At 39.0% G+C, this 14,457-nt stretch overlaps 2 protein-coding genes across 2 annotated transcripts; one reads left to right on the plus strand and one right to left on the minus strand.

Annotated features, from left to right (window-relative positions):
- Positions 1 to 590: 590 nt before the first annotated feature.
- Positions 591 to 13,910, minus strand: cog4 (component of oligomeric golgi complex 4). The gene is made up of 19 exons (XM_039662671.2): positions 13,743 to 13,910; positions 13,401 to 13,483; positions 13,175 to 13,289; positions 12,904 to 13,078; positions 12,549 to 12,742; positions 12,353 to 12,458; positions 12,112 to 12,269; positions 11,712 to 11,770; positions 11,485 to 11,618; positions 11,008 to 11,126; positions 8,004 to 8,170; positions 7,651 to 7,828; positions 7,459 to 7,521; positions 5,952 to 6,068; positions 5,453 to 5,545; positions 4,231 to 4,314; positions 4,056 to 4,157; positions 3,832 to 3,960; positions 591 to 3,719 (listed from the first exon to the last, which is right to left on the minus strand). Exons 1-19 carry the CDS (start codon positions 13,875 to 13,877, stop codon positions 3,585 to 3,587), a joined length of 2,346 nt encoding a protein of 781 aa, XP_039518605.1. The 5' UTR covers positions 13,878 to 13,910; the 3' UTR covers positions 591 to 3,584.
- On the plus strand, positions 1,926 to 3,179 carry thap11 (THAP domain containing 11). Its single transcript, XM_039662674.2, has one exon. It carries the CDS (start codon positions 1,926 to 1,928, stop codon positions 2,676 to 2,678), a length of 753 nt encoding a protein of 250 aa, XP_039518608.1. The 3' UTR covers positions 2,679 to 3,179.
- Positions 13,911 to 14,457: the final 547 nt, after the last annotated feature.

The raw sequence follows: 14,457 nt of genomic DNA on the forward strand, positions 1-14,457 counted from the left end.
ATTAAAAATAACCAAGAACCCTTGACCTTCTCGACCGCATCTACTGAAAACAATACGTCACGATTTTAACATAATAGAAATTGAAATGCTCAAGTAAACAAAATATAGGCCTACTAAAAATATTAAAAACTTGCAACATGTTACCAACATTAGATTTCTTATTTTTTTGTTCATTATCTGTATCCTTTCTAGAATATTATAATGGCTATATGGCTATATACATATTTCCAGAGGTGGACAGTAACAAGATTAATTTACTTGAGTACTGTACTGAAGTACACTTATTGATTATCTGTACTTTACTTGAGTATTATTTTTTTCTTTTACTATAAACTTTTTACTTTAACTTCACTACATTTGAAAGACAAATATCATACTTTTTACAATACGTACAATTCTGTTTAAGGTCCTTGAATAGAAAGTAGTAACGTCAGTCAGGATTTTGTTTGCGAGGTTGCATTTTGGTTGGAAATAAAAATCAGGTTGACGTCAGAACCGACTGATGTTGGTTTGTGACGTCAACATCATTTTCTACCGAATACTTAATCTGGCGTTGGATTCGAAATCAACCTGATTTTCTTTTTTGAAAGTTTGAAGGTTTTGTCTTCTAAATGCGAAAATTGTCTTTTGGAGCACTCTAGCTTATAGATACCAATAAGGCTATAACATTCAAAGCCAAAAAATAAATAGGGCACTATTTGAAGGAACAGCCATCTGGGTGTATGCAACCATTGAGGCACTTTTAAAAACAAGTTTTTACTTACAATTTTACTTTTACTTAGCCTGAGTAAAATTCGGTCTTTACAACTTTTACTTGTAACGGAGTAATATTACCATTTAATATTTGAACAATATTGTATCTCTACTTTCACTCAAGTAAGGAAGTTGTGTACTTTGTCCGCCACTGTGTTCTAAACAAACTTTGTATGACCATTTGTTGAAAATATATTTTGTATTAATCTCTATCTCTTTTTTTAGGTATAAAAAAAGCTAATTTATACAGTGTTTGTGGTTTATAATGAAGATAAGCACCCTAGATTGACCTTTGAGATGCTTTGGACTCAATTTATGATGTACAAACATAGATTAGAAATATTCGGCTGGTTGTCATTTTGAAGTGTTAAAATAAGGTATCATATATTTGTATCTATTCTCAGTTGATCATGCTCCTACTGATATGATGGGTATATTTCATTCATCAAAAGGCAATATCTCTGACAATAACGTATAAGATAACGTAAAAAATAAAATATAAGATATTTTGGTTTAATTCAATATCACATATGGTCATTTTGTTTTGAAGACTCACTGTAATTCCATTTAATAAGTCTCTTTATTACCTTAAACTGGCCAGTGATATAAAGGTTACAATATGTCATGATGATGCTGTTATGTTTTTAAAGCTGTGTTTTATGTATTTTTCTATTTGTTTTATTTGTTATGCTTTGAATTAAAATGTAAAAATAATTAGGCTATTAATAAATTGATACATACATTTTTTTCAAGTTTTCAATTAGTGCAACAATGCACCATGCATGCTTGTGACAAAAGCACTTTGTAACTTTGTATGGGTTTAATAAATCTAGGCTATAGTTCCATTTGTAACATATAAATATAATTTCAAAACGGTGTCGTGGTGCAAATTATAGTCTTGTAAACGTTATAGTCTTATAAGTTATAAAACACTGTTACAACACTCCTGGTTTTGAATTATGACTCCAAACTGGCGTATATTTGCGCAGCCGCAGACGCAAGTCTATCGACTAGCATTTGAAACCAAAACAGGAAGTCGTAAGTATTGTGGGACGTGTAGTTCCGCTTGTAGGCCGCTGGTCTGGATAACAGCACACGAAGGAACCAAACAAAACAAAATTAGGGAAACTTCTAAGGGACTGTAGTATTACTGGTGCATCTTCTACAAAATCATGCCCGGCTTCACTTGCTGCGTGCCCGGATGCTACAATAACTCACACCGGGATCGCGATCTGCGATTCTACACCTTTCCGAAGGATCCCACTCAGCGAGAGATATGGCTGAAGAACATTTCGCGGGCCGGGGTGAGCGGCTGTTTCAGCACTTTCCAGCCCACCACCGGCCACCGGGTCTGCAGCGTCCACTTCCCCGGCGGCAGGAAAACCTACACCATTCGCGTCCCGACCCTTTTCCCTCTGCGCGGTGTGAACGAGAGGAAGAGTAGACGGGGAAGGAGCAGGAAGGTGTCCGCGGTCGTGCCCATCATCACCTCGGTCGTTTCCACGGCTAACGAGTCGGCGCCAGTGGAGGAAGAGGCGGACACCGAAAACACCACCGTGGTGCAGATAGATCAGAACGGCCAGTACATCACGCCCGTGGACCTCACCGTTTCGGGGGACGGTTCCTGCCTTACAGCGGTGGTCTCGGGATCAGATTTGTCCGGGGACAGCACGCCGTGCCCCGTGGCCGATCTCGCGTTGTGCGGGGCGGATCACTCGTACTCGCTCACCACCGGCACAACGTCTGCGGAATTGCTTCGGAAACTGAACGAGCAGCGGGACATAATCGCGCTGATGGAGATCAAAATGAAGGAGATGAAGAACACCATCCGACAGCTGCGGGTTAACGAGGCTCGACTGCAGGAGGAGCTGCGCGAGCGGGACCGCCTGATCTCCGCCAACACCATCATCAAGAGAAAACTCTGACAAACAACGTAAAGATACGATGGACTAAAGACGCATAGGATGGTCTGTGCTTCTGTAAGACAAGGCGACGACAATTGAGTTTCATCGTAGTTCTCATTTAAGCTTCCTCCAGGACTCAGAAATGCTAGATAGGCTGTGTGTGTTAGAGCGCAGAGACATGAGTTCAACCTGTTTGCACGAGCTGTCAGGCACAGCGTTACATGGGGACTGAGATGAGTTCAGCAGACTGGTCCTTCTCATTTTATATTTAATGATACACAATTGTGTTGTTTTTGTGTTGAGGGAAGCAGATTCAATATCTGCCTACTGCCACACATGTTACATGCACACAGAGACTGCTTCATATAAGTGTGTAAACAGACAACTGCTTATCATTTGTTCATGTTTGTTTTTTAATATCAGAGTGCATCAGGTCAGAGCTTCTGGTCCAGGTGAACCGATTCATTACATACAGGTTAATGCAGTTAGAATGGTTTGAAGTAAAATGCTTTTGAACTATAACTCGTGGGATTCTTTTTTTATGGTATGACATTTAAGCAAAAAAAAAAAAAAAGTAAGTTCTGAATTTTTTTTCTAAGATTCTTCACACAAGTTATGGATATATTGTGCACTAAAAACTACTACTTTTCTATTTGAAGCCTTGTGTCATCACATTTATTCAAGGAAACTGTTTTCTTGTTAATGAATTGTGCTCAGTAAAGCATCCTCAACCTCAAATTAACCAAACTTTCCAGTTTCCAGAAGATATTGACCTTCAATTATAAGGTAAGCTTCAGAATAGCTGAAGAACAATCTGATCCACAATGTTGGTTGGTAAAACATTTATTACATATGTTTAAAAAATGTGTATACAAATGTTCAGAGATAACACAATTTCTACACGAGACCACATTTGAAGTGTTTTTGTTAGAGTCGTAATCTTTTAATGTCCTCGCTGCGGAAATCGACCCTTAGAGCCAAGACCTGCCGAACTTCAGCAGGGGTCAGACGCCACGTCAAAGGCCCAGAGTTGGGTCCCCAATAATCCAGGATCTCAGACACCTCAAGAAGAAAGACACTAAGTCAAACAAAATTCCAAATGATACTGTCCTCTTAGTCATAGACCAGATTTCAATGATTAACATTTTTAAATGCTAGTCAAAAAGCCACATACCCTCTCTAAATTGAGAATAGTTGCCATCTGTGTGAGTCGGGCAAACTTATCCCGGATGGTCCAGGAGGTGACAGAGGAGAGGTATGCAACCAAAGCACGCAGCTCCTTATCAAACTGTAATCCACCAAGCTACAACCCAGAATCAACAGGACAGTTAGGATGTCAGTGTTTTAAAGTAAATATGTAGCTGTTGTGCTCATTTGTGCAGGGTGTTTACATCTCACCCTGCTGAAGGTGCATTTGAACACGGTCTTCTCCATCTCCATTGCTATGAGACTGGTCATCAGGCTAGTTAGAGTATCGTAGATGACTGGTGACAGGCCCACCTACAGAGAGGCATTTTAGAATTGACGTGTGTGTGTGCGTGCACATGTGTTAAGTAGATTAAAATAAATTTACCTTAAACTCAGCCATGAGCTGCTCCAACTGGACAATGAGTTGCTGAACCCAAGGATCATTGGCTTCATAGTCACTGAACTCTTCCTAAAGACAACAACAAAAAGCAACTTGTAAATCCTCAGACAACATTTGTAACTCATAAGATTAAGCAATGCAACTGATTTTCCATCCTATCATTAGCTGTGTTCCCATCCAAAGTTGCAAACTTAAAACTTATCTGCAAAATTGGAACATCGCATAAAACATTTGCGAATAAAGCACAGAGCCGAAAAGAAAAAAAAGTCACTTCCTGATTAACTGGCACTAAATATAAGAAAAAATGGAAGTTGCTGCAGTAGGAGATGGCACTGTATATAATATATTCATATATAATAAAAGTATGTGTACCTGCAGATGAAAGACAAATAAAGTTATCTTACTTTCAGAGGTGGATCTCTAAGTTATCTTACTTTCAGAGGTGGATCTCTACAGTTTGGGAACGCAGTTGTGTAAGACAGTTATGGGAGGTAATTATACTGAACCACTTTAATGACAGATTTTGCGCAGACATTTCAGAACAACCAAAACAGCATTTCAGATTCTGTGCATCGAGACCGGTCCACTGGTTGGTCCAGTTATGCCTTCCCATCGTGCAAAGTCATGTCTTTTTTTGATGTGCGCGGCATTGAGGAATTTTTTTGGTAAATGGATAATGCGCATAAACATAGGTGGATGGAAACATGGCGATTGTCAACTCTTAAGTGCAGACATTTTTATTTGCTCTCTTACCCCTTTTCCACCAAAGCATTTTCAGAGCTGGTGCCTACTCGCGGATCAGTTCTTTGTGTTTCGACAGCCAAAGAACTGGTCCTCGGACAGGAAAATTGGCTCCAAAGCGGCACCAACTCTTTGCTGGACTAGAACCAGAGAACCGTTCTTTTACCACGTCATACTTACGTCGGGGGCTGGGTGACCAACAACACGATGGGAAAGGTTGTGACCACCATTGCTAAAAACAAAGTGCTAGAAGTTGTCGCAAGTGTTTCAGGGAAAGCTAAGACTTATGGTGACGTAACAACGTCATTCGCTGGGATCTCTAGTCAGTGGAAAAACAAACAGGTTCTGAGAAGGGGTTACAAGTTGAACCAACTTTGAACCCGAACCAGTTCCAAACCAGTTCTTTTTTGGTGGAAAAGGGGTATCTGTCAGTAGTAGTAAATATGGTGATGTTATCATCTCTAACCTCTTCAATATTGTGTGAGACAGACAGGAAACTGCTGATCCAGGGTTTTACTTGTGGTCTAATAGAGGTGTTGTTAAGCTCCTGTAGTCCCTCCTGCACATACACAAACCGGTAAGAAAAACAGCACATTCAAAACATTAAACATTTTGTAGTAAGATATAAATGTTGTTCTTTTATCTTTCAATTAATGAAAAAAAATTGATCACAGTTTCAACACAAATATTAAGCAGCATGACTTTTTCAACATAATAATAAAGAAATGTTTCTTTAGCACCAAATCGGCATATGAGAATGATTTCTGAAGGATCATGTAATAAAAAAAAACTGGAGTAATGATGCTGAATTTTTTTTAAATATAATAAAGAAAACCGCTATATTTAATTGCAATAATATTTTACAATATTACTGTTATTACTGTACTTTTGATAAAATGTAGCATTGGTGAGCATTTAAAAACCCATACTTGTAAACGCTAGTGTGTAAACAGATTCTCACTGACCTGGAGGAGGTCCTTGAATTTGCTAGAGGTGGTGATCAAATCAGATAGACAGCTGTCAATCTTAGCCTTCGCATGATCTGAGCCTGTGCCCTGACTGAACAACTTGGCACAATCACTCTGAGATGGACAGGAAGAGAAAGCAATTCAGAATGCTCACAACAACATCAAATGTTAGCATAAGACAGAAAGACCAGAGGATTCAAACTTTTCCAGAGTTATTGATCTCTTTCTTGCATTAAAGTGGATATCATTTTCTCACATGATAACAACAACTCAAGCTAGTAAGAGTGGTCTGACATCTTAAAAGCTTCCCCAAACATTTCTGAAATTTCAAGTATTATTTCACTCTCCCTCATACCGTTCGAACCTTGAGACAAAAATTGAGTTTATTTGGACTGCTTTTATGATATGATTATAGGGCTTGAAAGCAACCATCCACATTAACTGTAATTGCATGGAAAAGATTTCCAAATTTCTCTTTTTGTGTTTCATGGTATAAGATGAATGAGATCAAGATCTAAAAAATGGAGATTAAGGTATTTAATGATAACATAACAAGAAAACATCCAAACTCAAGGAATGTAACTGAGAGTGACATGCAACCATGGATGAACAAAACCTGACAATGAACACAGGAAACACCAGGGCTTCTATAGACCATTTCACAAGATGTAAACAACACTGGTCCAGAAGCACTTCCTGTTTCAGTTTGTAACTGTTTCCTTTATTTCACATGTAAAGAAAACATCTTAAAGATGTTTGTTCAAGTTTTTGATTCAGTTTTACATGTTCTGTTGGTTGTATTTTATCCCAGCTTTTATGTAGTGTTAAAAAAACTGAAACAGGAAGTGCTTCTGGACCAGTGTTTACATCTTGTGAAGGTGCAAATGATCAGGGAGTAATGAGGGAAACAGGAAACTGGAGCAGAACTACAAAACAGTAACAGGAAACTCAAACTAAACAAAAGACCAGACAAGAAACAAGTGACTTAACACATATCCTATTGGTCTGGTATGGCATGTGGTGAGCAAATAACAAGAGTTTCTAGTGGTTGGCTGAAAGAAACAGAATAGGGGATTATCACGCTGATACGTAGTACTTCCGGATTCTGTGATCTTTGTGCACTGCCACTTCCGTTGAATCACCGATCTCGCTGGCAAACTGATGAAGGACTACACTAAGTTTATTTATACAGCATGGTAAATTAGTCTGATTCACTAAAGTGCCGGCTGCAAACAAACGTGCTACCTTGTTTTATTTTAAAGTTTTAATCCATTTCTTCCTTATACTCAATTCAGTCGGGAATCCATGAAAACTTAAGTAGGGTTGGCGTTGTTGGTTAGATTTACAAAGTTGAACAGAGTAGTGACATAAATGGCATTCGTCTCAGGCATTGTTGAACTGCGTCGGAAGTGGACATGCAAAAAGTTGACAAATCCCGCCCATGAAATCCGGAAGCGTGATAATCCCCTATAATCCTTGATGAAAGAAATCACATCACACTGACCTCTAGATTCTTTTTCAGGGTTCTGATATTCTCACTGCAGACCTCCACATTATTGAGGGTCACCTGAGAAAAAAAAACAAAAAACAAGCATTATCATACTTAAACACTACATGAAAACATATGTTTAATGAGAAGTACAGAAAAACAAGTGGGAAAAGTGAGATAATAAAGATAGAAAGACTCAATGCTGACCAAGTAGGCACTCTTCGCCTGCTCTTGGCTCTCAATCCCAAGCGTTTGTGTGAGGTTTGTTATCTTGCCCTGCTGTAGACTGCTCTGCATCAGACTGACGGCACTGCTGACCCCACGCTGCAGGTCCTGCAGGGCACTGACTGGATATCCAGCTCGCAGCTTACTTACTAACACCTCTCTGCACAAGGAAGTAAATGCAAAAGGTATAGGGGATGATTAGATGTTCAATAACAATGCAGTTAGAAAAAAATCTCTGATTGTGAATTTCTAAACCTTCAACAACCACAACAATTCTTCTTCACATGGAGTTAGTCATCATCAGTAACAATTAAATTCCAAATTTGTGCATATACCTGAAGTCTGTCTCCAGAACGCTGGTTGCATGATTGATCATAGCGCACACACAGTCAGAGCTGCTGCTGGTGAGAGCTCTGCTGATACATTTCTTCACAATGTAGAATACATCGTCCACCATGCTGGAGCTCAGCTGACCCACCTCAGCGGTGTCCATGACAACTGCCTATATGAAGTAATATTAATCATCCTATGAGTACTGAGAATTAAACTGAGTTAGACGATGACATTACTACTAGCACTGAATCAACACTGAACTGACTTCAGTAGAACAATGACACGATTTTCTCTTTAGAGCTCCTTTAAAAAGGCGGAATGAACTTAGTTTGAATCATTAAAACATTTTTTCCCTGTTTGATCACTGTAAAGCTGCTTTGAAATCATATCATATTGTATAAAAGCGCAATAAAAAGCGACTTGACATTAATTCTGCCAAAAAAAAATGTATCTGCAATTTAGCTGATGGCAAAATCAAAACAACAGATAGATGAACATGAGAAAATGTAGTAATGTACAGTTCAACATTTTGGGGTCGGTATATGATTTTTTTAAATGTGTTTAACAGTTTCTTATGCTTGCTCACCAAGGGTTCGTGCATTTGATCAAGTTAAACAGTAGTATTGCAAACCATTATTACATTTTATAATATAACTTTTTTATTTGAATATATTTTAACTTGTAATTTACTCCTGTGTTGGCAAAGCTGAATTCTCATCAGTTTTCAGTGTCACATGATCCTATTTTAATACACTCATTTGGAGCTCAAGAAACATTTATTATCACCATTGAAAATGGTTGTTCTGCTTTATTTCTATGCAAATCATGACACACTTTTTCAGGATTCTTTGATTAATAGAAAGTTCAAAAGAACTGCATTTACTTTTAAATATTAATCTTTTGTAACAATGTAAACATCTTTGCAGTCACTTTTGATCAACTTAATGCAGAGCTGCATGATTAACCGTTAAAAGCTTGTGATTTTCATTCAAACACCCACATGAGCTTATTCCTAAATAATAACAATAACAACAATAATAACAACGAATTGGCTATGTCTATAGAGAAAAGGAAAACCGTGTCACGCTTCGTTGCATGCTGGGGCGGTGCCGCCATCTTAGGGAGGATCGCCATCTGCTACAATTCCTTTGAATATTCAAATCTGTGTTCGCGCTTCCACTGACCCAGAGAGAGCAGTTACCAGTGGCGCAAAAAGTGGGTATGCGCTATATGCGGCGCATAGGGGCGCAGCACAATGGGGGGCGCCAAAGCGATGGTAAAAAAAAAATATATATATATATAGGCTATATTGTATTTCTATATGTAGCTGCCGTTGTGCGTTTCTAAATCATTTCTGCATTCCTTCAATGTTATATAAAATTTTAGAGGACTAACAGCCAGGCTAGAGTAGGCGCCCTCATGGAGAAGGGGGCCGGGTAATATCGCGATCGGGCGGGGGCGCCGTGAGCGCTGAGCGAGCAGGTACGAGTAGTGAGTTGTCGTCGAAAAAGATGGATAAAACAAAATGCTGTGGGGCTAAAAATAGAAAAAGAAACAGAGAAAGGGAGAGATGGCATGTCAATTGATGCGACAGCAGCTAACTGCATGCATTGCTGAAAGCCAACAGGTAGGATTTAAAATGTGACATCCAGGCATGGCCATCGGGACTACCGGGAGATTCCCGCTGGGCCGACGTGCTTTTCAGCCAATACATTTCATCCTTTTTTAATTTATTTGTCTTAACGGCCCACAAAACTCATACATCGGCGGCCCATTTGTTTGTTGTTTGTTGTTTGTTTTGTTTTTTGCTTAATTGGCGGTGCTGTGCTGGTGTAATGCATTGGTCAAAAAAAGTCAGCTTTAGTTTTTTTTTTTCTGACACACTGGCCCATGAAATATGTCATTATGCGCTTATATCTTTCAAGTATAGAAATTAGTGCAAAACTAATTATGAAAGTTTCCTTTATTTTTCTGTGCATTTGTTTTACAATAGCCTTTATGGCTATTACTATCATGGGATTAATATTATAACTATTATTATGTAGGCCTAGTAGTGTAATGTAGACAAACACTAACTAAAAGAGGTTCAAATTTTTCTCTGTTCATCCTGAATATGGGTTGGAGCTTTTAATTTTGAACTCTCAAAGTGCACCAGACTGCTGAATTTAACATTACAGAACACAAAATTTTCTTACGGGGGAGCATGCCCCCGAACCCCCCTAGAGAAACAGAGGTCCACCTACCACAGTTTTACCTAAAATCCTGTGAGAAACACTGGTATTGCTGTTCCTATGGAGCTTATAGTTTTCTTAGGGGGGGGTTCAGCAAGGTGGAGTAGCTATAGTATAATAATTGTGTTAATAAACGACAATTTTGCACTTATTTTTTTCTGTTAGCTCTCATTTCTTCCTGCTCACTTATTACACAGCACACTTACATTACATTTATTTTTCCTTTTTTTGGGGGGGTGGGGGGGTGGGGGGGGGCGCTAAAATTGTTGCTGCATACCCCTCTGAAACTGGGTAGTTGCGCCCCTGGCAGTTACCATATATAGGTATGAAACTGGTCTTTTCAACCACACACAGTATCATTAATTCTGTTACAATAATTCAAATAAATCACAGAAGTACTAGGACAAAAGTTTATAATTAAGATATACTGTCTACTGTAGCAATCAAAACAGAGTAAATCACTTTTTAAAATAAACTTGGCGCTTCAAATAAAGATTATATCAATTACATCGTTTCACCAGTAGGTGGCGACAAGTGAATGTAAAAAATGTATTTGTCATTGAATCATTCATTTAAGAGATTTGTTCAATTTATCCAGAATCATGCAGCTCTACTTCCTTGCTCAATACAATAATTAATTTAATTTAATAAAAAAAAAAAAACTTTTGAATAGGAGTGTGCATTTGCCTGACATTAATCTCTTATTCAGGTATGATAAAGCACCAGTACATTCACACACGACAGCATGAAATAATTGAGTGTATATGTGGCGCACCTTGTTGACAGACTCTCTCATGTAATACTCCTCCATGGGAATGTAATAGCCAATCAGCTCCTGCATAGCGCGGCTCAGCTGACAATCTTTCAGTAACTGTTCTAAACTCTTCTGATGCTCTAGAAAACAACAAAACAAGTATTAACAATACAAGCAAATGTTGAGTACGAGTATTCATTTTTAAAAACCAAAATATTCAACATACTATACTGAATCAACACTGAACTACAAGCTCAATTTCTATACCCTAGAGTTACATACATTTTGTTCTTTAACAGACAATTATGGGGAGAAATAGGATCAAGAAGGGAGATGCAATAATATTGTGATGCCTGAATGAGCACCGTAGCTTAATAAGCAGCAGCAGTGTGCTAACATTTAGGCTACATCTGATGGCAGTTGGAGTTATGTACTTGCTTTAGAAATTATTTTCATATAGTAATTTCATATCACATACCATGAAAAGTTAGGTGTTACCTTGTATAACGGTTTCATCTGCCATTGCATCTGCAACCTCAAAGTCAGCAACAATACGCCGCCTCAAGAATCGAAAGTATAGCTCGGCTCTTGAGTTCATTAACGTAACCTCACATAACACAGGATCCAAGTCTCTAGATTAAACATTAAACACACAATAAATAAAACACCTTGTATTAACAAGATACTCATACAATCTTCATGATAAATGATTATATCTACCACACCTGGGTTCAATCTTTTCTGTAGTCATGCCCCTCATCATGCTGCTCTGGACAATCTGAAACTATTGCAAAAAAAATGTAAAAAGTACACATGTGTAAAAATATCTATAAAAATGCACTTCACTAAATGTCAGCAAATAAACACATGAAAACACACATGAAATGAATATAAATAGAAAAAATGAATAGTGAGTAGAAAAGAATATACAGTATAATAATGTAACTAAATAATACAATTATTTTAGATTTATAATACATTTTTAGTGTATAAATGGGGTGCTTATAACAGATAGATTCCTTTAAACTTTTAGGAAGGGGGTCAGCCACACAAGAATAATCATATTTGGGGGTTTGTAGCATCTAAAAAGATGAAAAACTTCTGGTATAGACACACTACACACACCTTGTTGTTGTAATCTCTCTGTTGGATGAATTTGTCCACTATTTTCTGAGCCTGTTTGTCACACTCTTTCTGAAGATGTGCAAGGAGTGTGTGCAGTCGGCCTGGTCCATAGTATGTTTCCACTATGGGCTGATGGGTTTCAACAATGCGTGCAATACCTGTATAACAGATACAGACAAAGGCTGGTTGATCTTGATTCATTTAAAAATTAAAAATATTGCCAAGTTGCGTCTGCTCTTACCTTCAAGCAGCAGAGTGAGGGTGTCAGCAAAGATCACCGGTGCTCTGCGTTCACCAAGATCAGAGCCAACAGCCAGGAGTAAGTTCTCCTCTGCTTTACTGGCCAACTGAAAGAAGCGAGCAAAATACACAACACAAGTCTTAATACCAACGGATTTCACTGGACACTCAGACTGGACATTCACACATGCTCCTACCTGACTGCAAAGGTACTGAGCAAAGCGTGCAAGTCCCTGCTCATGGAGTCCCAGTAAAGGAAGGATCTTGAAAAAGCGCTCTACTTGAGGCAAGTCGCCCGTGGCAACCGCCTCCTCCAGTCGTGTTGTAACCAGCACCTTCAGATTGCGCTCTGCTTCCTGCAGCAATTCAAGACTGGCTTCAACTGCACTACCTGCACAGTGTATAGCATACAGAAAGATAGTAAAACAAACATCTGACTTCTAAGTATCTGTGCATATCGGTTTAAGCAATATGTGCTTTGCAATTAGCATAACTGTATGTAACATATTGTTCATTGCAATAGTTGCTTGTAATAGCCCAAAAAGTACTCACCCTCTCCACCTTGCTTGCTGAGCTCAATCACTGACTGGTCAAGAGAAAGATAGCGATGAATATGGGCGGCAGCCTGCTCATAGTCCTGGTTACGCAGGGCAGTCTGAACACCATCTGTACAGAACTTCAGGTCTAGAATATCATCTGCCCGCTGAATTGCTTGGTACAGCCTTTTCTGAAACAGAACCGCAAAAAACAGGAGTAAAGCTTGAGTGGATGCGGTCTAATTGATAGACATACATATCATTATGAGAATGTGTATGTTGGCCACCTTGGTGAGGTCCAGCTGTCTGACTTTGCTGCTGACGTTCTCTGCCAGGCTGCATGTAAAGTTGATCATGCCGGAAAGCTGCACAGCATCTCCCTCGATCAGCTGCAAGTTTGGTCTGAGGAAAACACACACACACACACACACACACACACACACAATTTAACACCACACTATCCTATTTTTTGAATTTAAAAGCGTAAGTTAGGTGTTAAACACGTACACTCACCCCATCCTGTGCAGGGCGAGCATCTTTGTTTCTATGTTGCTCTGCTGCCCCATAAGAGCGCCCAACTCCACCTCCACTTCCGCCTGTCAGAGAGGTGCGTTTGTTTATATGCTATTCATGCCAGTGGGCAGTCAACATCCACACGCCATTCAGGCACACACTCAATTTTTATACGTAATAAATTAACTAACACAGCCTTAAAGACTTATAAGTCTTTATCTTAAGCTACCCATCCTAGTCATAAAAAGTATTTTAAAAAGTCTTTATCTACCCATCCTACTAGTCATTAAGCTCAAAGGGACTAACGAACCCTGTCTTTCCACTATTAGATAATTCCGTTACCTCCTCGGCACATAGCTGCGCATACACGCGCTCCAGATCCTCCAGCTCTGTCAGACCCTCTATGGTGTCGAACTGCACGGCGGAGAGCCCCGCCGGACCACCGTGACGGCGCGCCGGTGAACCAACTTCATCCATGACAGTCCCACATCCACACAAACTGCGTCACTTCCGCTGATTCTAGTGCGTCATACATTCAACTGTTAGTAAGCGACTTTACTCCCACCTAATGGTAGTTTTTTTAAGCAAATGTGTGCAACACAAAAAATCTCATTCTCAGAAAGTAACCAACACAAGATATAGGCTACTGTTATTGCATTCTATTAATCTCTACCATATTTCATAATTATGTAGGCTATCATCACAACACATGTTGCTTTTGGGGCCTGATAAAAAAATGCCTGCTCATGGAGGCTTTAGGCATTTTACAATATAGGCCTAATCAAGAATTTGGGTTTCAGCATAGTTTAGGAGACATTCGAATATAAAAATCACTGTTGCTTCACAGTGATGCCATCATACGATAATATTGCACTTGTCTTGGCTGTGTATTGGTATGAATGATAGGCCTATAGTCATACATAGCCTACTATTTAAATACCGGTAGTAGCCTAGAATTCAAAGTTACTACCATTATCCCATGTCCAAAAACATGGAAGATGAATACTAGGAAACAGTGACAGGCTCAGGAACAGAGAAAATGAGAGTTGATAGTAAT

Source organism: Pimephales promelas, chromosome 1 (genome assembly GCF_988280905.1).
Source record: "Pimephales promelas chromosome 1, fPimPro1.hap1.1, whole genome shotgun sequence".
In the NCBI taxonomy this organism is placed as follows: domain Eukaryota; kingdom Metazoa; phylum Chordata; class Actinopteri; order Cypriniformes; family Leuciscidae; genus Pimephales; species Pimephales promelas.

Coding starts and splice junctions, on each gene's coding strand:
- thap11 (XM_039662674.2), top strand. CDS start 1,926: ATGCCCGGCTTCACTTGCTGCGTGCCCGGATGCTACAATAACTCACAC.
- cog4 (XM_039662671.2), bottom strand. CDS start 13,877: ATGGATGAAGTTGGTTCACCGGCGCGCCGTCACGGTGGTCCGGCGGGG. Junction 12,270..12,352: donor CCTCACTCTGCTGCTTGAAG/GTAAGAGCAGAC, acceptor TCTGTTATACAG/GTATTGCACGCATTGTTGAA. Junction 3,961..4,055: donor TCAAATGCACCTTCAGCAGG/GTGAGATGTAAA, acceptor TCTGGGTTGTAG/CTTGGTGGATTACAGTTTGA.